This window comes from Ambystoma mexicanum, chromosome 6q (assembly GCF_040938575.1).
Source record: "Ambystoma mexicanum isolate Mex_15411 chromosome 6q, UKY_AmexF1_1, whole genome shotgun sequence".
In the NCBI taxonomy this organism is placed as follows: Eukaryota; Metazoa; Chordata; class Amphibia; order Caudata; family Ambystomatidae; genus Ambystoma; species Ambystoma mexicanum.
Genome location: NC_090937.1, coordinates 870,950,828 through 870,974,715, shown reverse-complemented (window position 1 = coordinate 870,974,715; position 23,888 = coordinate 870,950,828). Strand labels below are relative to the sequence as shown.

At 47.3% G+C, this 23,888-nt stretch overlaps 1 protein-coding gene across 2 annotated transcripts in view; it reads right to left on the bottom strand.

Annotated features, from left to right (window-relative positions):
• Positions 1 to 352: 352 nt before the first annotated feature.
• Positions 353 to 23,888, bottom strand: part of LOC138516346 (uncharacterized) — an 888,519-nt gene continuing 864,983 nt past the window's right edge. For both annotated transcript variants that reach the window (XM_069631386.1, XM_069631387.1), the window contains one exon: positions 353 to 8,167. In XM_069631386.1, coding sequence (XP_069487487.1) covers positions 8,154 to 8,167 — 14 coding nt within the window. In that variant the 3' untranslated portion in view covers positions 353 to 8,153. The remainder of the gene's footprint in view (positions 8,168 to 23,888) is intronic.

The following is a 23,888-nucleotide window of genomic DNA, read 5'->3' as shown; positions in this document are numbered from 1 at the left end:
TGTTCACTTACTGTGTGTTTATTCATGGGTGCCATGGGGCCAAAGGTACCCACAAAGAGTGAAGCGAGAGAGCAGTGTTCATTCCCAGAAAAAAAAAACATTTTACAGCACATGTTCAGCAGGAATAGGACAAATGCCATATAAATTATAGGAAGGTATAAACATATAACATCTCAGAAACAATCATCTAACCTGATAAGTTTCCTTTGCAACATTCTGTTATAGGATCCCCTGATATTGCTGCACCGGGCAAAGAGTTTAGACCTGCTCACCCCCTCCAGTCGAGCCTCAGGGTGTACATTAATGAGACTCCCTTCTCATTTTGTAGTAGTGAGGAGCACTTAATAAACAGTTATTATCTACTTAGAGTTTATTTCATTGACAGTCAAAATGATCCTTATCCCCGCCAAAGTGAGTGCTCTTGGGCAAATCCATTTATCACACTATGCCTTATCTCCTCAAATTAGAAGTCTCTACAATGCGGAAAAGTCCTTTTCACAAATCAAAGTCTTCATGGGAGGAAAAGAAAGGGCAAAGATGGGCAAAGAGTCCCTGAAAAAGAATTGCATGATTTACTACAATAATGTTAACTTGTATAAATTTTAGATTTTACTGGATTAACTCATTCAGCTTTATTCTCCTGAAAGTGTTCATAATATCGTGCTCTGAGAGACATTACCCTACTTATGCAAACAATGAAACAATAAAAGAATATTTGTATGTTTACACTGGAAAAAACAGTTCTGTAATTTTTATGAAGGGGCAAATGGGAAAACACCGATAAACACTCTGAAAATGTTTGAAAACACTGGAAAAAATACCCCCGAAAGTAAAAAAATAAATAAATTCATAGGTCTACTGGAGATAACATTTGTAGAGCCCTAAATCTGGTGAACATCACAACTCAAGACTCACATAAACTGGCACTGCGGGCCTTGGATGCCTCCAAAGCCTTTGATAAAGTTGACTGGTCCTTTCTGCGACTGTCCATAGAAGCCTTTCTTTTTGGCCCAAATTTTAGGAAGCTCATCCTGGCAAATTATCAATCCCCCAAGACACTCCTCAGAGTCAACAACACCTTACCTGACCGGATTCCTCTAACCTGTGGAACTAGGCAGGGTTGCCCTTTATCCCCTCTTCTTTTTGCTCTGGTGATGGAGCCCCTTGCCCAACGGATCCGAGCAGATCCGGATATTAAAGGCCTTCCCGTCAGCACCTTGCAGCATAGGATTTCGCTCTATGGGAACGACATACTGCCGTCTATAACAAACATTTGCCATTCCCTAACGTCAGCCCTTAAAGAGCTTTGCAAATTTGGGAGGGTGGCGAACTTCAGCGTTAACTTTGGGTAATCAGCTGCCCTGGGGATTGGCCTGGAACCTGGGGAATGGGAGAAGCAAGAACCCTTATGTCCAATCCGATGGAGCGAAAAATGTATTCCATATCTGGGGGTCCAGATCACAGCTCGACCTAGAGACGTGTACACGGTGAACTTCTCCCCACTCTTTATGGAGCTGGAGAGGGACTTTGAGCGATGGACCTCACAAGAGATCTCGCTCATTGGGAGAATCGCTGCCTGTAAGATGAACCTCCTTCCACGATTCCTATATGCTTGTTCTTCCCTTCTCATCACGATCCCACTACTCCCTCTCCTTCGCATGCAGAGAAAAATGCTCTGGTTTATCTGGAAAGGTAGGAAGGTGAGGATCTCTCTGAAGACGAGCTCCAGATTGGGAGGCTTGGGGGTCCCCAACCCACAGAAATACCAGGTGGCAGTGCAAGTAGCACAGGTGCGGGCGTGGGCTATGACCTCTGGGTGCCTGAAATCGGTTGAATAGGAGCAGTCCCGCCTCACTCTCCCCCTTCGCTTTCTTCCACATTTCCCGGCCTCACTACGCCGATCGAGGGCTGAGACCCTACCCTACACTAAACATAGTCTTAAAACATGGGACTGGGCTTTGAAACATAAAGGCATCCCCCGCGGATTGGGTCCCTCCTTCCCGATCTTGCACAACCCGGCTTGCTCTCCTGGGTCACAGCCACTGCACTTCAAGAACTGGATTGCAGGGGGAGGCTTGAATCATTGGGACAAATGTTTGAGAACAACCAGCCCCGCTCCTTTGAACAATGCAAAGCAGCCTTCCACCTCATGGAAAAGGACAAGTTCTCTTATGCGCAACTTTGACATTGGTGCGCTCACCCCCAAACCCGGCAAGCATCAATTAGCCCCACCACTCTTGTACTTACCTTGAAGGATCTACTGCTCCGGGATAGAATTTCTACTCTCTACAAACTGTTACAGGAAGATATGCTCGCCACAAGACCCCCATACATGACGCAATGGGAAACAGACATAGGGCATCCTTTGGACGACCAAAGGTGGGTGGACATGTGGACTAGAACCTACTCCTCTTCCTTCTGCATCACCATCAGGGAGTGTGCTCACAAATTGCTTCTGCGATGGTACTACCCCCCGCTACGCCTCCACCACTTCAACAGATCCCTTGACCCCCTTTGCTGGCGCCTATGCAAACAGACGGGGTCGTACTTTTATATGTGGTGGTCATGCCCAACTGCACAACTCTTCTGGGCCCAATGCATCTCCACTATAGAAGACATTACCCAAGTGCTCATCCCCAGGGAGCCAGAAATCATCCTACTGGGCGCTCCAGCACTGGGGGCTTACCCTAGATCGGGAAGGACAGCCAAACTGCTTACCGAACTCCTACTGGCCGGGAAAACCACAAAAGCCCGCACCTGGAGTCTGCTGAAGGCTCCTCAATAACCCTATAGTGGATCAAACTCTGGGACATTTTAGTTGCAAAAAAAGTTACGGCATCCAGGGTGGGCCTTCTACAGCGGTTCACAGATATTTGGACCCCACTTCTGGACTATGACCGGAACTTTCTGGCAATGACCCATAAACCTCAGGTGGCCAGATTGGCCCTACTCGCGGGGGGTGAACCACTTACAGACATACCTACCCTGCTGAGCCAAGAGGGGAGTTGAACTAGGGGTTCAGAGGGGAAGTTTTGGAGCCTCCAGAATATATTGCTTGGAATTGGGGTCATCATGTGTCTCATATATGCCTGTATTGTCTTCATTTGTGCAATCAGTTTAAAATAAACATGGTAAAAAAAGAAAGGATTGTCAGCTTTCCAGATGAGAGCACAAATGATAAAGTCGTACTTACAATGAGCTCTGCAATTATAGCAGCAACAGTGATGGAAGCAAGTGATGATCTTCGTTCCCTGGGTTTTAACATTGAAGAGCCGGACACTCAAAGAAATCAACGATCGGAAGAACAGATAACATCATGGAGAGATTAGAGCCACAGGAAACAACTGAATAGTACTTTGCATACACAAGACTTAAGAAGATAGGAGGACTCAAGGAATTTGCAGACACAAGCAGCGAATGGGCTCCGTAAGAATGAGATCAGTGATAATACAGCACATCCTAACAAGGAGACAAGCCCGTTACAGAGGATTAAAATAACAATCCAATATAAAAAATCTAAAGAAGAACAAAAATAAACACTTAGAATAAAAATGATACACATGTAGCCGCTGCTGAGCCAGCTTGGAATTGGTTATCTGCAGCAGACTCATCCAAAAACCATGCTTAGAGCCTGAACAGAAAGGATTGTGAATATTGGAAAATTGGGAGCTGGAATACACAAGGCTCGAGTCATTTGTTTAATGACATGTTTCCAAAATTGCTAGAATTGGATATAATCTGCTGTCAAGAAATGTGGTTAAAAGAAACCCCTATCCTGGATGGTTACAGCACCTATTTGAACCCAGCAAGGGTCAGACCACCTTCTGGCTTGTTGATTCTAATAAAAAACAACCGAAATCTTAAGATAGTGCACTCAACTAATTCTAACTCGTATATACAGATGATCAAGCTGAGATCAGTATAATCCAATAGAAGCGGATCAGCTTTTTATGAATCTATACTGGAACCCTGAGGCGCAAGAAGGCGGTACTTTTATTGGAACTGCAACCAACCTGATTGACCAAAACCTAGAATAACAGCTAAACCTGCGAATAGTAATCTGTGGTGACCTAAACTCTAATTGCCTCAAAATAACAAAGGATAATGACATGAAAGACAGTGAGAAAAGAAGCATGAAAACTCAAAGAGGGGGTAGAATGGATGGAAGAAATGAAATTGAGAGATTCGCACCTCCTAAATGGAAACATCAAGGGAGACATTCCGGCGCCTGCGACATGGAGTAATGGAATCAGCCAAGCAACTCTCGATTACTGCTTTGTATCAGGTAATATTCTACTTGAGGTCATAAGCATGGTGATAGAAAAGACAGGCTACAGTGACCATGATCCACTGATAGTCACACTAAAAAGACTCCCTCCTCCCCCGAGTATACAACATAAGAAATGGAACCATAGAACAGAGATAGAAGAAGGGATGCATCACCTACGAATAAAACCACAAGACATACCAAATCTATTGAAATAACCAAAATAATTGTTAAAACAGGACCTGGATTCAGTTGAATATGATCGGACACTAACAGCATTCAAGATATTAAGAAAAGGAGTATTGAAGCAGAAATGTAAGCACCTACATGTTTACAACAAGGAAATAATTGCCTAGATACTCTCCAGAAAGACACAGAGTATGTTAAGAGCTCTTGCTAACTCGAATAGCAGAAATTTCTGGCATCTGATGAGAGAAAAAGGAGAGTTGATTGACTCACACTTGTTAAACCCAATATCAAATGAGATTTGGGTGGCACATTTCAATCAACTAAGAGGGTTGCCTCGACATCCCCAGCGATAGAGATGGACAAATCTAAAACAAAAATGTGGAATATAACATGCAAAAGAGAAGAGATCCTACAACTGATTAAGAACGCCAGCCGGTCAAGAGCCCCTGGACCTGACGTGGTGACAAATGCGATGATGAAGAAAGCACCTGAACAGTGGGAGGAATTCTATGAAATCCTATTCAATGGGGTATTCGAGAAATGTAAAACACCTGATTCCTGGAAGTCATCAATAGTGATCCCAATCTTCACACAAGGGGACACAAAAGTACCTACAAATTATAGACCCATCACTTTATTAGATGTGGTAGGAAAAGTCTTTGTGATTGTTTTATAGCGGCTACAATATTGGATTAAAGAATCTCATTCTATAGATAAAAGACAAACAGGGTTTGTAAAAGAAGTTGGGTGTAATTTAAACCTATTGATTCTAAATCTTCTCAAACAACGATCTGAATACAAAAAAGAAAAAATCTATATGGCCTGTAATGACCTGAGACACGCCTTTGACATTATAGAACGCATATTATGGGAAAAACTTGAAAACAAAGGCTGTCCTTGTGACCTAATAGAAATTATTCAGGAGTTATATTCCGACACAAACATGCGGGTACAACTGGACCAACAAGGAAATCTATCAGAAAAGATCAAAACATCCATTTGGCTGAAACAGGGATGCCCTGTAGCAGCAACCCTGTTCAACTTGCTCATCGAAGACATAAAGGATGTAATGCCAGATAAAACCACTATTCCACCAAAATGGTAAAGAAGTGGGATGGTTACTATATGCAGACAATTTGGTCCTTCTAGAGATGGCCAAGATTGGTGTGCAAAGAAAACTGGCAATATTACAAAAATATGTTGATAAAAATCATCCAAGAATGTATGCCTCCAAAACTGAAATTATGGTGTTTGGAAAAAGGAGAAAAAAGAAAAAATAAGAAGAATTCTGGGTATTGGATAAGAAAAGGTTATACCCAGTGAAACCAGTGAAATATCTAGGTGTCATCATGAATGTGCATAAAGGAGACGGACCATGGATAGAGAACTTGAAGAAAAAAGCTCGCCAATTGACAGCTCAAGGTAGAGCAATAGACCGAAAATTCTCATTATTGCAAATTCTAAATTACTACAAAAGGTGACTCCAGTACTAATCTTTGGCACAGACACCTGCATAGGAATAAGAGAGGAAGTATGGGACCGCCTAGAAGGCATCTTCTGGAAGAGCATATTAATCCTACCACAGGCGATCCCAATTGCTATGATTCGTCACGAGCTAGGCTTAAACACTTTACAGTCCAGGATACAATGGAACAAGATTGCACTATATAGGAAAATAATCCTGCCTGAATGTCAACCGCAATTTGAAGTTTTAAAAAGCGGAGTTAATATCGAAAACGAACATACCATTAAGTCCTGGAAAAAGGAGTGTGAAATTCCATATAAAAAATGGGTGCATCTAAAGAGACCATCAGTACAAATCCAATGTTAGTAAAAAGGATTATATTGGCAGATGATTGGAGAACAAGCGAAGAGATCTACCTCGAGAACCCATACTATCTCAAAAAGTAACAATGGTCATTTAAATGTAACAAGAAGTTACTTAAAAAAAATCCTGAACGACGATTCAAGGAATATATTGATGAGACTGAGATTACATTTATTACATAATAAAACCACACTCAAGAGGTACAACAAAGAGATTTCGGATAAATGCTGACTGTGTGGTATACAGAAAGAAACATTGGAACATCTGTTTATTTTTATCTGAATTAAAGGATTTAAGATCAATTCACCTCCTAAAAGATCTTTACAAGAAAGTATGTTTGGATGCTGAAAAATGCTGGGAGAGGATTTATGGAGCTGATGACCAAAGAGTTAATTATGCCATTGTGAACTTTTTAAAAGCAACCATGAAAAAGTTAAGAGTTTATGACTCAAAATGAAACTGAGAGAAGAGTCTGATGAAGAATGCTTTTGAAATTGAATGCAAACTAGAAGATGTGATCGTTTTTCTTGATGATATTCTTTCTTGATGGTGGTTTTCTTTTATCTTTTGATTATGTGCTTTTGGACGGTGGAAGGAATAATGTAAAACTAACTGTATAATAAAAATAATAAATAAATAAAAAAGAACTTGAATGCTTGTGTATTTGGAAGAATAAAATGTGTCTATGTCCGTATAAGGAAAAAAAGGCTTGTGTGCATAAGTAGAGTGCATGCTTGTGTATGTGGGTGTGCATGCATGCATTCATATTATGGCAGTAACTGATCTGTAATGGGAGTACCCAAACATATGACGGCACTACCTTGCACACTTTCTGTAACTTGGAATATGATGCCAATACTTAGCATGTTCTGGGATAACCTCTGTAATTTGATTACAGCAGTTTGGCCCCCGATAGCATCATGGGGATATATAAGAAGGCACACCTGCCCATCTTGTCTGTGGCTGAGCCAGACTGCACACTTTGGTACTTGATGGCACCATAGGTCCTTGGAAGACTTTCCAGGCACTAAGAATCTGCCCACTTCCTGCTATCTTGCCACATTGTTTTCTCTGAAAGCCTTCTTCTTCTCCACCCAATGTTCCTTTTGCAGTGCTACTTTACTTCGTTACTTCTGCACACCTTTCTAATGTGCATCTATCAGAAAACGTTTTCCCCATAAATTAGCCAAATCCACTGACTGCATATGCTAGGTTTTCAGTAAGTTTTACTGAATTTTCACGAGAGGTCTACATTTCGACTACGGGAGTAGGCAGAGGTCCTCTTGGGCAGCTCAATAAAAATCTCCGACGCCATCAATGGACATCTACTAAAATTGCTACGGCATCTTGTTTGTTCACAATAGGATGGAAAGATTACATTTTGTAAACTTCATTTTTAATCTTGAAAATACATGCTTAAAAATTATATTAATTTATTGCTAAAACATAAGTAAGACAAATTTGGGTCACTGCTATAATTGCTCATGAAGGGTTATTGAAGCGCTAAAAGAGGTCAGCCCTTCCTCAACATCACAGCAGCGAGGTATCTTGACTTTATTTTCAATTCCTTAAACAGTGTGACCCATGTAATCACCTGTGAATCCAATTTCTATCTAAACTGTCACAATAAAACGGAATATAAGTCACACTCTGCCAAACCCAAGCATTCGCTTTTGACGGAAAAAACATCAGCATCGCCACTCTTCAGCATTTTCGTTTTCCCAGAGAGTAAAATGTTTTGCAAAGTTTGTTGAGTATTCACACGGTCACATTTCTTTGGCAACAAAAGTACATTCTTTTGGAAGATGCACTGCCCACAGGTCAACGCACATTTTGATGGGATGAAACCAGAATACCAGGATATACTGTTCATAGTTTCTCTCCTGAAAATAAAACAAACAGTTATTTTCTGTAATGCTGTACATTCATTACAACAAATTGATAATTTAGTATAGACATCAAAATCATAATGTTGCCAGAATATTCCATTGTATGTATTTTCAACCTGCAACACAGATGTTCCAAACAAAGCAACAGTTACAGGATGCAGGTTAACGTTCGCAAATAAAAATGTACACTTCTATTAGCAGCAGTTTGAATTAGGAGGTGAGTGCCAAGAATTTGCCTATTTGAAGGACGGCTTTGCCAAATTTGGCATCCTCTCCTGACAAAGAATCTACACAGTAAAATGTACTCAACGTATGCAGATTGGCTGTTTTGTGACCACCAAGCCTAATCTTTGACCGGCATAACCTATGAAAAGCTGATCATTTTGATGAATACTTGCTGTTCTTGTAATGTAGTAGCTTAGTACCCTATTAGGTGATGTAGTCTCTCCTCCTCCTTTGATGGATGAGGAGGTGGATAAAAAGATGGTAACACAATATGTTGTGCAAGATGAAATTCCGACAACTTTCGGAAGGAAATATGACTTAACTCTTCAAATGACCTTGTCATTGGAAAAAGACGTGAAAGGTTGTTTGGATTACAGGGCCTGTAGCTCATTTACCCTATGGTCAGAAGTGATAGCTACTAAAAAAGCTGTTTTCATGGTGAGCATTCTTAAAGCGCATGAATGTAATGGCTCAAATGGGGCTCTCATAAGACATCTTAGTACTAGATTTAAATCCCATGATGCAGCGATGAAGGGAATAGGCGGAAACAAGTTTGTTAAACCTTTAAGAAATTGTATCACAATTGACACTTTGCAATATGATCCCTCATCTGGAGATCTCTTAAAGATAGTGCCGCTAAGTAACCCTTCACTGTGGCCACTTGCAATCCAGAATGAGATAGATGGAGCAAGAACGAACATGGGAAAGTTTGCATGAGAAGGGGTCTGTTTTCTTTTTTCTGCACCAGCTGCAAAATCTATTTCAACGGCAGCGGTATAGGGATTTGGTTGCTGGTCTCCTACCCGAAAACAACACTTCCATTACATCTCTGGAAGGTCCCAATCCTTACATATCACCCTCTCAGACACCAGGCATGAATATTGAGAGTCCTGATCTTGCGAGAGTAGGTCTCCTCTTTGGGAAAAACGAATTGGCGGGCAGATGGGCATTTCCAGAAGGTCCAGGGACCGCATTCTCCTGACCCAATCTGGAGCAATGAGGATCATGGTTTTCCTGAACTTCCGCACCCTCCTGATGACATGAGGAATGACAGGACCTGGCGGAAATGCATACAGAAGTGGAAACTAACAGTCCACCACGAACGTGTCCTGTAGAGCTCCTCTATGGGGAAATTCCCTGGAGCAGACCAGCTCACACTTCCAGTGAAACTGGTTGCGAACAGATCCACTTGAGGGGCTCCCCAAAGGGTGAAGACTTCTAGGAGGACTTCCCAAGCTTTGTTGCCACTCATCGGAGATCATGCTCTGCCTGCTCAGAGCATCCACCACCGTGTTCTTTTCTCCGGCTAGATGAACTGCCAGAAGAGTGATTCTTTCTCTCAGTGCCCAGAACCACAGCTGCATTGCCACTCTGCACAGGGGCCCCACACCTGCTCTCTTGTTGAGGTAATGCATGACCACTGTGTTGTCCGTCATTATCAGGACATTTCTCCCCCGTATTGAGGGCAGGAAGCCCATCAGTGCTAGTCTGATTGCCCTCAGCTTTAAAAGGTTGATATGGAGCCTGGACTCCGACTGAGACCAGTGTCCGCTTATTGAAAGATCTTCCATGTGCGCTCCCCCCTCCTGCGAGGGAGGCGTCTGTCACAACTGTCATCTTCTGCCATGGTTGCCAAAAGGGTTCTCCTCATCACATTCTCTCGGCTGGCCCACCACAGAAGATCCCGTGTGACCTTTGTCGGGCCCTGCAGAAGGTCTGTCATTCTGCCAGAGAATTGAGACCACTTGGATCTGAGAGTCCACTGAAGGGATCTAATTCTCAGACAAGCTTCTGGCACCAGATAAATGCAGGATGCCATGAGGTCGAGCAACCTTAGGAAGTCGTAGCCCGGAAGACGTTGGGCACTTTGGAATTTTTTGACCACCTGCAAGAGATGCTGAGCCCTCAACTTAGGTCACAAAGCTTTTCCCGAGGCTGAATCCAGGACTGCTCCGATAAATTGGGTTGTGCGCCAAGACCGACTGATTTCGTTTTCTGTTTCAATAAATGAAGACAGATGGTACATGACATACTCTAAAAGTAAAACAGAAGAGAGAAATGTATTCATTTTGAAAAAGTACAAAGTGCGTAGTTGATAAAGGTCATGCACAGACAGCATGCAAAGTGAGATTTATGTTTCAAAACCGCGCCTTTGAAGTTAGCCAAGGCATTTTCAAAACTAAGATAAGAACTGACGCAGAGCCAGGAAGTGATTAATAGTTGCAGAAAGCCAAGGCTGCATGCCTTTGAAAGCCCTGCCAGCTAAAGTGGCTATGAACCTGTCTTCCATGGAAAAAGAAAAATGTTTTTTGTTCTAAAAAGAGGGACACTCTCTTATATTAAACACTAGCGAAATTATGGGAAAAATTATGTATGTGTATTAACATTGAAACAGAATAATGAATAAACATCCATAATGAGATTAAAATGAGTGGGAATGAGAAAGGACAGAGCTGATGCATGTATACGTTGCTTTGGAACAAGAAGTGATTTATTTGTGTAGTTATGAAATATTCATATTTCTTTTTACAAAGGCCCTAGATGAGCCAGGGCTGACTCATACCCTTATGGAAATATAGTCTTGAACCACAACCTACTGAATTTACTTTCGTTTAAGGATTTTTGTGATGCGCATATGTAATGCCTGTGATTTTTGAGTACGGAAGCTCAGCTGTAGGTCCAAATGACAAATGCCAGCTGAAGAAATTGATTGAGTAGGTTTTGAGAGCAGAATTTTTCATGGCATTTGTGCATGTTTATTGAAGCCTTCGCTAGAGAAGCACTGGATTGAATTATATGGCATTGTGGGATAGTTAAGCCCCTGGTTGTTTAATTAAGCAAAGATGGAACAAGTTACTTACCTGTAACTGTTGTTCTCCAGCATGGGTCTGGCATGGATTCACATGCTCATGAATATTCCCCGTCGTCAGGCTGGGAATCCTCGGTAAAGAAAAAACCGGTATCAGTTTCGTTTCTGATCTGACTTTCGTAGTAATAACCAATCACTGGTCTCTGCGTCATACTGACCACAGCCAATGACTGCCCTCTACCTAAGCCCCACCTCTGGCAGCCATCTTCAGATTTGGAAGCACGTGAAGTGGCAGTATGACCAAGTGAAGAGCCGCAGAGGGGTAGGCGGGAGGGTTCGCATGTGAATCCATGCCAGACCCATGCTGGAGAACAACAGTTACAGGTAAGTAACTTGTTCCTTCTCCAGCATGGGGTCTGGCATGGATTCACATGCTCATGAATAAAGAATACATAGCAGTACACACATGCACAACCACGGGAGGTGGCAAAGGCTCAATATTAAGCATCACATCAAACTCAACATTAAGCATCTTACCTCCTCACCAGGCTCATCTCAGGCGAACAGGTTGCGCAGCACTGCTTGGCCGACCCTGGACTCCTCCCTGGAATCCCGGTCGACGCAGTAGAATTTCGTGAAGGTGTGCGTCGACCTCCACGTAGCAGCCCTGCATATGTCCAGCAGGGGCACACCAGATAGGAACGCCGTGGTAGCTGCGATCGCTCTGGTGGAATGGGCTCTCGGACGGCCAGGCAGCGGTCGGTTTGCCAACCGGTGACAGTACATGATACAGCCAGAGAGCCATCTGGAAATGGAAGCCTTCGAGAGAGCCTTCCCCTGATTGACAGGTCCAAAGTTCACAAAGAGTTGTGACGTCTTCCGAAAACACTTCGTGCGGTCCAGGTAGAACTTCAGCGCTCTAGCCACATCCAGCGAGTGCAAAGTCCTCTCAGCCGGCGACGAAGGCGACGGGAAGAACACAGGCAACACCAAGGGTTCGTTGAGATGGAAGTCCGACGGTACCTTGGGCATGAAGGAGGGGTGCGTCCTGAGCACTACCCTCGTGTCGTGAAAAGTCAAGTACGTGGCCTTGCAGGAAAGGGCCTGGATCTCTCCCACTCGTCGTGCGGAGGTGATGGCCACAAGAAATGCTGTTTTCCACGACAGAAATTTCAACGGAGCTGAGTGCAGAGGCTCGAACGGAGGTCCCATGAGCTTGGTCAGCACCACGTTGAGCTCCCACGCCGGGGCCGGAGCCTTCACCGGCGGGAACGATCTGAATAGTCCCTTCATGAACTCTTTCACCAGACGATGAGACCACAAGGACGTCCGCCCCGTGGTTCTGGTGTATCGGGAAATCGCAGCAAGATGAATCTTGATGGACGCGTGTGCCAGTCCAGCTTTGGCCAGCGTCAGCAGGTACGGCAGTACTTGGGGGGCCGTAATCCGTAGAGGGTTAATCTTCTGTGCGTGGTACCAGACAGAGAACCTCTTCCATTTGTGTCCGTAGCATTTAAGAGTCGAGGACGCCCTGGCCTTTGCAAGAACCTCTCTGCAGTCGGCCGGTATGTCGTGTCCTCCAAACTCTAGCGCTGCAGGAGCCAGGCCTGCAGGTTCAGCGATTTCGGGTCGTGGTGGAGGATGGCGCCTCCTTCTCTGGAGAGTAGATCCGCGTCCACCGGCAGCTTGATTGGCGGGGACGCCGACAAGTCCAGAAGGTCCGGGAACCATATCTGCCTCGGCCACGCAGGTGCGACGAGGATCATCCTGCACCGTGACCTCTTGAGCTGGTTGACGAGCCGGATTAGCAGTGGCAAAGGAGGGAACGCGTAGAGGAACAGGCCCTCCCAGGGGAACGAGAAAGCATCGCCCATGCTCCTCGCCTGGGGAAACCTGCTGGTGAACCTCCGGCACTTGGAGTTCGTCGCCGTCGCGAACAGGTCGATCTGGGGTGTGCCCCACCGTCGGAAGAGGCGATCCACTAGATCCTGCCGTAGCTCCCACTCGTGGCACGAGCGCAGCTCCCTGCTGAGTGAGTCGGCGATGGTGTTTTTTATCCCTGCCAGATGAAACGGCACCAGAAATATCCTTTGGGCGATGGCCCAATGCCACAGGTCCTGCGCCTCCTTGGACAGTGCTGGGGACCTGGTTCCGCCCTGTTTACTGATGTAAAACATGGTGGTGGTGTTGTCGGTGAAGATCCTCACCACCTTGCCCTTGAGGGACGGAAGGAAGGACCTGAGGGCCCAAAACACTGCACGGAGCTCCAGGACGTTGATATGTAGGGATTTCTCCGTCGGGAGCCAAAGGCCTCTTGCGTGCAGATTTTCGGTGTGCGCTCCCCACCCTTCCAGGGAGGCATCCGTGGTCACTGTCTCCTGGTGGGCTGGGGTCTGGAAGTCCAAGCCCGCCGTCAGATGCGCGCGGGTGCCCCACCACCGGATCGCTCGTCGGAAACTCTCGTCGAGTGTGATCCTTTCCTCGAAGCTGCCCGTCGTTTGGATCCAGCGCGCGTCCAGGAACTCCTGTAACGGGCGCATCCGGAGCCTGCACATGGGAATGAGGTAGATGCAGGAAGACATCATTCCGAGGAGGGACTTGACGGACCTCACCTTGGCCGCGTCGGCCACCAACATTCGCTGCACCTTGCCCAGGATGGTCCTGGTCCTCTCCTCCGACGGGAAGGCCAGAAGGGACACTGTGTTGAGCCTCGCTCCCAGAAACAGAGCGTCTTGCGCGGGTACCAGGTGGGATTTGGCGTAGTTCACGGAGAATCCCAGGTCCGTGAGAAGTTGGACGGTCCTTGCCGTGTGAACCACGGCGAGCTCCCTCGTCTTGGCTCGGATGAGCCAGTCGTCCAGGTAGGGGTAGACGTGGACCCCCTCGCGGCGCAGCTGCGCCGCCACCGGTGCGAGGCACTTGGTGAATACCATGGGTGCCGACCGTAGTCCGAAGGGGAGGGCTTTGAACTGGTAATGACGCCCTTGGACCACAAACCTGAGGAATTTTCGGTGCCCCTTTAGGATGGGAATATGGAAGTAGGCATCCTCCAAATCCAACGACGACAGGAAGTCTCCTTCCTCCAGCTGACCCAGGACGTGCTGGAGGGTGACCATCCGGAACTTCTGCGCCTTGATGAACTTGTTCAGACGTCGCAGGTCCAGGATGGGGCGCCATCCCCCCATCTTCTTCTTCACGAGGAAGTATCTCGAGTAGACTCCGGAGCCCCGAAGCCTCTTTGGGACGAGTTCGATGGCGCCCTTCCTGAGCATCGCTTTTACCTCCAGGAGAAGTTGAGGGACGTGGGACGTGAAGTTCTTTCCTGGCCACGGGGGGGGGGGGGGGGTGGGGGACGCGCGGGCACCTTCTCTGGAACTCGAGCGCGTGGCCCCGGGCCAAGGCGTCCAGCACCCAACGGTCGTTGGAGATGGACTCCCACACGCTGACGAAGCTCGCCAGCCGGCCTCCCACCGGGGTGCTTCGGTGGGGGCCCGACCCCACGGCCGGTTCAATCCTGCTTCGACGAGCGGGCCGCTTGACGGTAGGTGGAGAAACCGCCGCCGGAACCTTTGGAGGCGCCCTTGCCTCCGCTGCTCCGAAAGGGCGTCCGTCGTCGTTGCAGAACTCCCAGGGCCCGGGCCGTCTCAGTGTCCGCTTTAATGGCCTGAAGGGAATCGTCCACTGTTTTACCAAACAGGTTGTTCCCATCGAAGGGCATGTCCAGGACTCTGGTCTGAACGTCTTGACGGAAGTCCGTAGCCTTGAGCCATCCATGCCGCCTAAGGCAAACGCCGTTGCCCAACTGGCGGAACCCAGTGTCGGCGATGTCCGTCGCAACGGTAATGGCGTGGTCCGAAGCCACCTCACCTTCCTGCAGGATCTCCAGGGCCTCTGTCCTCTTGTCGTCCGGCAGGAAGTCCAGCAGGGGAGCCAGTTTGTACCAGAGCTCCCTGTCGTAGCGGGCCACGATAGCCAAGGCGTTGGCCGCTTTAATCGTCGTCGCTGCCGACGAGATGACTCTGCGTCCCATAGCGTCCAATTTCTTTCCCTCACCATCCGGTGGGGAAGTCGATGTGGAGGCCGCACCCCCCCCGCTTTCTTCCTGGCCGCCGCGGAGACGATGGAGTCCGGGGTAGGCTGCGCCCGGAGGCACAGGGGGGCCGTGTCCGGGACCCGGTACTTCTTCTCGTACCGGTCTCTTCTAGCTGGCGTCGTGGAAGGGTTCTTGAGGAGGGTGAGGCCCTCATCCCAAATGTCGTCCAATAGAGGCACTGAGAGGACCGTCTTCCTCTTGGCCTCGCGCCGCTGATAAAGGAAACCTTCCTTCTTCTCCTCAGGGCAGAGTTGAAAAAGCTCGGATGCCCTGGTGATCATGGAGTGGAACGATCCAATCTCGTCGGGCGGAGAAGCCCTGGTGGGAGGCGACGACGGTACATCCTTGTCGTATACCTCGTCGTCCGTACCCGTCGCTGCCGTGTCAGTCCCCGTATCATCCCCTCGGGTGGACGGGGAGGAGGGCTGGACGGGGCGCGACGGCTGAAAAGGAGGTGGAGGGTGGATCCTTCTTTTCTTAGTAGGGGGAACACCAGAAGGTCCCGGTTCTGGGTCCCCCGACGGGAGAGGTTCCTCCGTCGGCAACGGTAGTCTCGTCCTTATCTCTGAGCATAAGGACAGTATAGCCAACAAAATGGCCGCCGAGTTGTCTTGCGGTGCTGGCAGAGGGGAATCCGACGGGCGATCAGGGGCCCCGTCGGTACCCTCGACGATGTCGTCGTCACCTGCGTCGGGATCCATCCCGACGGGCCGGTCTTCTTCCACGCCGAGGCCGTGGCTTAAGACCTCGACCAGTTCCTCCTCCGAGGTTGAAGCCGAATCTACGACGACGCCCTGCCCCCCCTTTCTCTTCCCCTCGGGGGATTTCACGGGGGTCCTATCGATGGGCACAAAAGAGGACTCCCTCCGAGGTGGCAGGGAGACTCTGAGCCCCGAGGTCGCCACCACTGGTGTAGCCTGCACAGGCTGAGCCAGGGACGCCGCGACAGTTTCGATAGAGGGCTTGGCCGGATGGATTAAGGCCTTCACCACCTTAGGTGCGCTCACTGCCTTATCCTTGAGGGGGGGGACACCGCCTCGCTCCCCCTCCGAGCTCGACCGGGGCCTCTCCAGGAGCTTCGCCGGGTGCTCGGCCTTCCTCTTACCCGACCCAGAGCGTTGGCTCATGGTTGATGGTGCCGGGGAGGGTGCGCCCTGCCTGGCGTCCGTAGAGCCCGACCGTTCGGCGCTCCCGGTGCCAGCGGACTCGCGGTGCTTGGCCTTATGTTGGACCCCCGTCGCCGGGGCGTCCTCAAAGGTCTTAGAAGAACGCTCAGATTTCTTCTTCTTCTCGCCGGACGGGCTCTTCCCTTCTAGCCAGTTGGCGAGACGTTGATGGCGGTCCTTCATGGTCCGCTCCGACATGTCGCCGCAAAACGCACAGTCCTTCTCCACGTGCGTCTTGTCCTCATGTAGGCAGTAGAGACAAAAAGAGTGTTCGTCCTCCTTGAAGACGTTCTGCAGCTGGCATCCAGGGCAGACCCTGAACAGCTTTCCGGGCGTCGAGCTTCCCTTCTCATGGGCCATGACCGGGCCTGAGAAACTTCTGGAGTCCTCCAAAAGCGTAGCTCGACGAAATCTTCACCCTTGAGGAGCGCAGACGAATCCGACACGGGTCCCCGTTGATCGGATAGAGAGTCGGTGGAGCTTGAGCCTCTTTTGACCGAAAAAACGAAGTTTTTGAGAAAAAACGTGAAAAATAGCACTAACGCTCGAGAGCAATAGCACGAGGATCCCAACACATGAACGTGCGGTAAAAATCTGAAGATGGCTGCCAGAGGTGGGGCTTAGGTAGAGGGCAGTCATTGGCTGTGGTCAGTATGACGCAGAGACCAGTGATTGGTTATTACTACGAAAGTCAGATCAGAAACGAAACTGATTTTTTCTTTACCGAGGATTCCCAGCCTGACGACGGGGAATATTCATGAGCATGTGAATCCATGCCAGACCCCATGCTGGAGAAATATATTTTGAAAATGTCTTTCCCAAAGAAACTATATGTGAATGAACCATATTGTGAGTTTGTTGTTTTATACTAGAATCTGCCCCCAGTTATTGCACATTTGTGAACTAAGGTGGTCCCATTAGGTCACTGTTTAAAAGTCACACAAGTCACTTCCTATTTTATGGGGTTTGTTAGTTATTTTGGAGTTAATGTTAGATACTTTCTCTGTTAAGCAAACATCAGAGAACCCCTGATTTGTTAATCTCATTTTAAAACAATATAGGCATTTTCATGAGTGATAATGGGACATTTTGAAAGAGCATAGGTCATAAGGCATGCATGGCCAATTACATAGATGAGGAAAAGAGGAAAGGAGCTTCTCTAAAAGGTTTCTACAAAAAGGAAGAGCTGATGCACACAGTTTATTTTCATAGAAATTGAAACAGAAGGCACGGAAGTATGGCAGCAGAAGAATGAGATAGGGACACAAAATGATTAGAAGAGCAAAAGAAAGACAGATTCCAAATGTAAGCACAGGAGAGTGCTATAAATACCCAGAACCAGGTGAATATTGGTAATTAAGGACAGAGAGAGGAGGCATACCAAATCAGCGTTAATGTATTAGTATTGGTAAGTATCTTAAGCCTGATGAACTAAGTAATCGTTTAATGCCCAGGCGAAAAGTTCCTCCCAAATTCTCCGTATTGCTCTATTTCGGAGTATGGGTAGGGCGTGGTGGAGTTGTGGGTCTGATTGATATGATGATATGATATGATAGGTTATTTATAACGTGCTTAATACCCAGAGGTTTCTAAGCGCGGACCCGGGGATCAAACCTGTGTTGCTTTGTGTCGTCTTGCTTCCAAGGCAAGCACATTGTGGCTGAGCTATCCTCCCGGGCTCGATTGTGCTATATATTCAATAAGCGCATTATAATACACGCGTGGTGGCCTTGGTCTGGAGTGAGTGGGCCTTCGCAGGGCGTGAATAAATTGGTGGGAGAGTGCTTCAGGGTGCTCAATGGGAGGCAACATCTAAATCACTGAATTTCAATCTATTTTCACATACATCTGTCAGACGCAGAACCCTGCATGTGCGAGATGAGAACATGCAAAGACAGATGACACAGTGTATTCCTAATGGGTGGGTGCGTGCTGCATAGCCCCATCTATGTCGTAACGCTCTTTATTTGTACAACCAGCATCTGTATTAAAATTCTACGTGTTTTGGTGGTAGCGTCCAGTTACCTCTAAATCTCAATTAATGTTGTTGTAGGAGCGTTAGATGTCTGAGTGCCTAATCATTGAGTGACCTGTCGCTCTTGTTCATCAGGCCCTAAGAAATGAGTACTCCCAAGATTTAACCTAATTTTCACATAGAAACCAGCAGTGGAAACATACATGATTACCACAGGGGTACTGTGAGTCACCATCAATTCAGTAATTATAAGTTACTCACTGTAGTGACTAACGTACTCTTAGTCCATAGTCCCCTTTATTTATTTTATTGGTTATAATGCGCCACACGCCCATAGGCCTCAGGGTGCACAAAAAGGACATAAATGCCACAAATACAACACAAAGAAGAAGACCTAATAAAGGAATAGCTGACTGATAAAAGCAGCAGTTTAGTCTGGATTCAGATTAAACAAATGGGTCTTAACAGCCTTTTTATGAAGCTGGAGGGAGCCTGGCAACCTCAATTAGAGGGGCAGAGCATTCCAAGCCTTTGCGGTAAGGACATCCAAGCTACTGACACCAAATGTGATCAACCTAAAACAAGGCTGGACAAAGGAACAGGCATTACTGGAACGCAGAGTCCTAGCGGGCTGGTACAGCGGAATGCGATCCGAAAGATAGTGAGGAGCGGTGGCCGTCCAGCATTTATAAACCATAGATAGGGTTTTATGGGTAATCATGTGACACACTGGCAGCCAGTGCAGAGAAAGTCTAGCTAATATGGCGAGACCCAAAATGGCACAAGGCCCTGTTCTGGGTAACTTGCAGAGCATGAATATTGGCCTTAGATGTTCCAACCAAAAGACTATTACAGTAGTCCAGCCTCAAATTCACCCAGGCTGTGGCCAAGAGGGTGCAATTCTCACTGGAAACAAAAGTAAGAAAAACGTTTTAACATACCCACAAGATGCCCGCAAGAGAGCCACCTGTAATTGCATGGATAGATCAGAATACAACTGAACACCCAGGGTTTTAACCGAATCAGCCACCTTAATTATGCATCCATCAATGCAGAAATTCTTGCACAAAGGGCCCAGTTTTTTCAACCCGGGCCAGTAGACACAATCAAGAGTACAGTTTTCTCCTTAATTAATGCTAAGGAATTTAGGGTCATCAAATCCTGGATAGCCCCATAGACCTTATTTATGCTTTCAGAGTCCAATGTGTGATTGCCTGATAGTTCAAGAACCACCTGGGTGTCGTCAACATAGTTGTATAGCGGACACCCAGGAGATCAAGAAGGTCCAAGAGCAGTTTAATGTAAACATTAAACAGGGTAGGTGCAATACAGGAGCCCTGAGGCACTCCACACATGATCGGTATGGACTCAGCCCCATCCACTGCCACCCTAGAGGAGCGTAGTCCCAAAAAGAAGAGCACCAACGCTCTGTAGGTTCGGAACAGCCAGCAAACGATTTTCACCCATCAACCAGGAGTCCATGATTGACCACGTTGAAGGCCGCAGACAGGTCTAGCAAAATCTGGAACGCAGAATAACCGCCTTCAACAATATCAGACAAACTGGATTTTAAATCGGGAAGAGCAGTCTCAGTCCCATGGCATGATCTAAAACCTGACTGCCACAGACAAAGTATATTATGGACTTCAATGAACTCCTGGAATTGAAGATGGGCCACTGTTAAGAATCTTCAAAAGAAAAGGTACAGTGGTGATGGGACGACAGTTCTTAGGAATAATGAGATCCAAGGTGCATTTTATAAGGAGAGGGGTATCCCAAGCCTCTTTGAGGATGGATGTGACTAAGCCCTCACTAAAAGCCAGATTAATCAATCTAGTAATCCAAGGCACCAGAAAATTAAGAGAAGCATTAAAGATAGTAGCTAGGCAGGAGTCACCCAAACAGATGGTAGTTTTTGAACTAGTCACAATTTCAAGAATGTCTTTTTCTGTACAAGAATAGAATTCAAAAGTAGGAACAATCGTCAGAGAGGTAGCGCTGTATACTCCATACTGTACGGGAGTCACCCGCTAGGGATGGGAATGGAACCTTTTCCACTCGAAAAATCGTCTTCCCTTTAAATTCAGTTGCGCACGGTGTGTGGCCCCAGGAGCAGAGCTCCCTTTGACTCTGCCCACCACTGTCACACCCCAGTGCCCTTTGACGCATCAGCCACATTAAGCTTGCCTAATAAAGCTTGTTTTTTTTAAACAGGGCGGAGGGTGGGATGTATGGAGGAAAGGGGACTATGGACAAGGAGTACGTTAGTCAGTACCGTAACTTATAATTACTCCTACATCTCGTCCCTCCATTCTCTATGGCGATTACCACTGATTGTAGCCCTATGGTGGAGAGACTAACTTATGAAAACAGTTTTTTAGGACCGCTTGGCCAAACACAACATTTGATCTGGCACTGGTGTCTAAGCAATAGTGCTTGCAGAAGGCCGATAGGGAAGCCCACGTGGCGATCTTGCTGATAGTTTGCTATGGTACGTGTCTTTGGAATGTCACAGAAGTAGTCTTGGCTCTGACTGCATCAGCGTGCTTGTTTGCTGGCAACTTCATGCTCTGCCCCTCGTAAGCTTCCTTGATGTCCAAAAGAATCCACCTCGCCATTGAGGCTTTGGAGGCTGGACTCCCTGGTTTTGCTCTTCCGAAAGTAATAAACACAAGTGTCCGATCTGCAAAAGCCTTTAGTTCTGTCAAGTTAAAATGTGAGTGCTCTCCTGATATCAAAACAGTGCAGGACCTTTTCTGCTTCATCCTGCGGATTTGGGAATAAAGTTGGAAGGACTATTTCTTCATTTAGGTGAAACAAAGCACTACACCTTTGGGAGAAAAGAAGGGTGTCTAGGTAGCACCACCTTGTCCCAACTGAAAATGGTATATGGTTCAGTAGCCACGAGTGCCTGAATTTCACTAATCCTACGGGATGAGGTGAGGCCCACCAAGAGCGTAGTCTTAATAGTAACCAATCTGATGTCTACCAAAGCCATGGGCTCAAATGGTCTATGGGCTCAGGCTGCCAGAACCACATTGAAATCACAGACCGAGTGTGGACGTTTTACAGGTGTGTACAATCTGGTTAGTCCTTCAAGATGCCTTTTGGCCACCGGGTTGGAGGTGGAGAAATGGTTGTCTCCAGAATTGCTATATGCACCTATGGCTCCGGTAGGTACGTCACAGTTTTGCGTTTGCTCTGCCACGTGGGGAGAGCCTTAGACTTACCGCTCCCCAGCCCCTGGCAAAACGACTGATTGGACTCAGATAGGCAGAAAATCACACTTAGACCATTAGGTATTGTAAAATATATAAAGGGCTTGTTGTAGGCCCTTTATTCACACCTTATATATATATGAATACATCAAACAGAAAATACACATATAGTCAGTTATATAGGAACATAGAAAGAAAGTTCATCACCGTTAGTAATGTAGCACCTTCATATTGGCCTGTACAACACTGCTTAGTCCCAGAGCAGGTAGGCAAAGAGATCACGCGCACCAACGGTGTCTGGAGCGGAGTGTCCTCCCTCTCAGCGAAACTGCATCACCCAGGGGTCCAGATTCGAACTTTCTTTTCTGAGGAAAAACCTCCTCTCTTTATGGGGGCATGCCGCCCCCCCTTCTCGGTTAGGACTGCCCTCGACCGGAGAGCAGATCACAAGGGATCAAAGAGCAGAAAAAACTGCCAGAACTGGAAAAACCCAGCTTCCCTCTCCTCACGTTCTCCCAGGACCCCTAATCACTGCACCTGCAGTATGCTCCAACTCCTCCTCTGTCTTGTCCTTCAGCAGACAATACAGTAACTATTCTCCACAGTAAGTCCACTCAGCAACAATATTTATGTGACCTTGCTCTGCCTTCATAGGCAGATAGTGCCGGGATGCACGTTCATTCTGCTCAGCCCATGAAAAGAAGTAGGCTTTCACTACAGTGATGGGAGATGAATGTCCAAGAAGGCTGCGCACCGGCGCCATATTGTTTGAGCTCGTATTTCACATAAGAATTACAGTTATGTGTCCACCTGCACCCAGATGAGAAGGACATCACATGGTTGATAGTGCAACTTAAGGGGTCTATGCCCTTGGCCCAATGGAAAAACCTGGTTCATTTGCTTTTGTATTGGCTCCTAGTGGATGCACTTCTTGCCCCTTCGATGATGTCCAGATTTTTCCGTGACAAATGGAGGTGTTGCAGGGTTACATGCTCAGGAACCAGTCTGGCAGGCCTACATTCTCCGGGAAGGGGTGGACTACTGCCCCCTACCACTGTTGGGATAGTAGAGGAAACAGCTCCACTGGGAGGGGAACTGGTGGTTGAGTGGACAGTCTTAACAGTTCTGAGAACCATGGTCTGGCCGCCACTATGGTGCATCAAGATGAGACGTAGTCGCCCATCTCCCTGACCTTGCAAATGACCCTGTGTATAAACGGGGTACGTGGGAATGTGTATGCCCACATGCCATCCCACGGAATCTGCAATGCATCCCCCAGGGAAGCTGTACCTTGACCCATCCAGGACGCGAACTGACGACACCACCTGTTGGTCTGGTGGCAAAAAAGTCCACCTGTGGCAGACCCCATTTGTGGATGATCACCCTCATGACCCTCTCGTTCAGTTGCCACTCCTAATTATGAATCCCCAGCCTGCTGAGCCTAGATTGGCCCCCAGATAGGTGAATGGCCGAGAGTGATATGCTGTTTGCTAGGGCCCTTTCCCATATGTCTATTGTTACATTGTACAGAGGAGGAGATTGCACGCCCCCTGTTTGTTGAGGTAGTACATTTAGGTGGATCTGTCGGTATGAATACAGACCGGGCTGTTGATTACTGGGAGAAAAGCTTTCAAGGCTAGCCATTTAACCATCATTTCGAGCCAATTGATATGCCTGTCCTGGTCCTGTTGTAACGCTCACCTGGTATCCACGGGGACGTCACTCAGCCTGCTCTGACCTCTTACGACCTCAAACCCTTCCCTGGAGGCTATTCGACTGGAGACTGGGCCTGAAACACAGGATTGGTTGAGTTTAACTCCCTATTGTCTCTGTGTGCTTGAACCGCTTCTTCCCCGGGGTCCAACCCTTCCCTTTGATCCACAGCTCACCTTGTTTTCTTGGATAGTGTGCTCTCCGTCCTGCTTTCAGCGCAGGGGCGAGTTGATTGATGCAGGCTTGTTGCTGCCTAGTTACTTCACTGATAAGAGTCCGACAGGTAAGTATAATGAGTCTTTTGAACAGTTCTCCAACTTCATTCCTTTCCTTCCTTAGATGATAGCCGGCGTCCGGGGATGGCGGCGTGCTGCTGAGATGGGTAGCGCTGAAGGTGAGTGAGAGCGCGATGCACCCCTTTCGTATTTGTATTGAACTGAGTTCTTTTCCTGTATCTTTTAGGTGCCGCAACATTTTCAGCGTGGATGCCGGTTATGAAGAACAAATGCGGTGAGT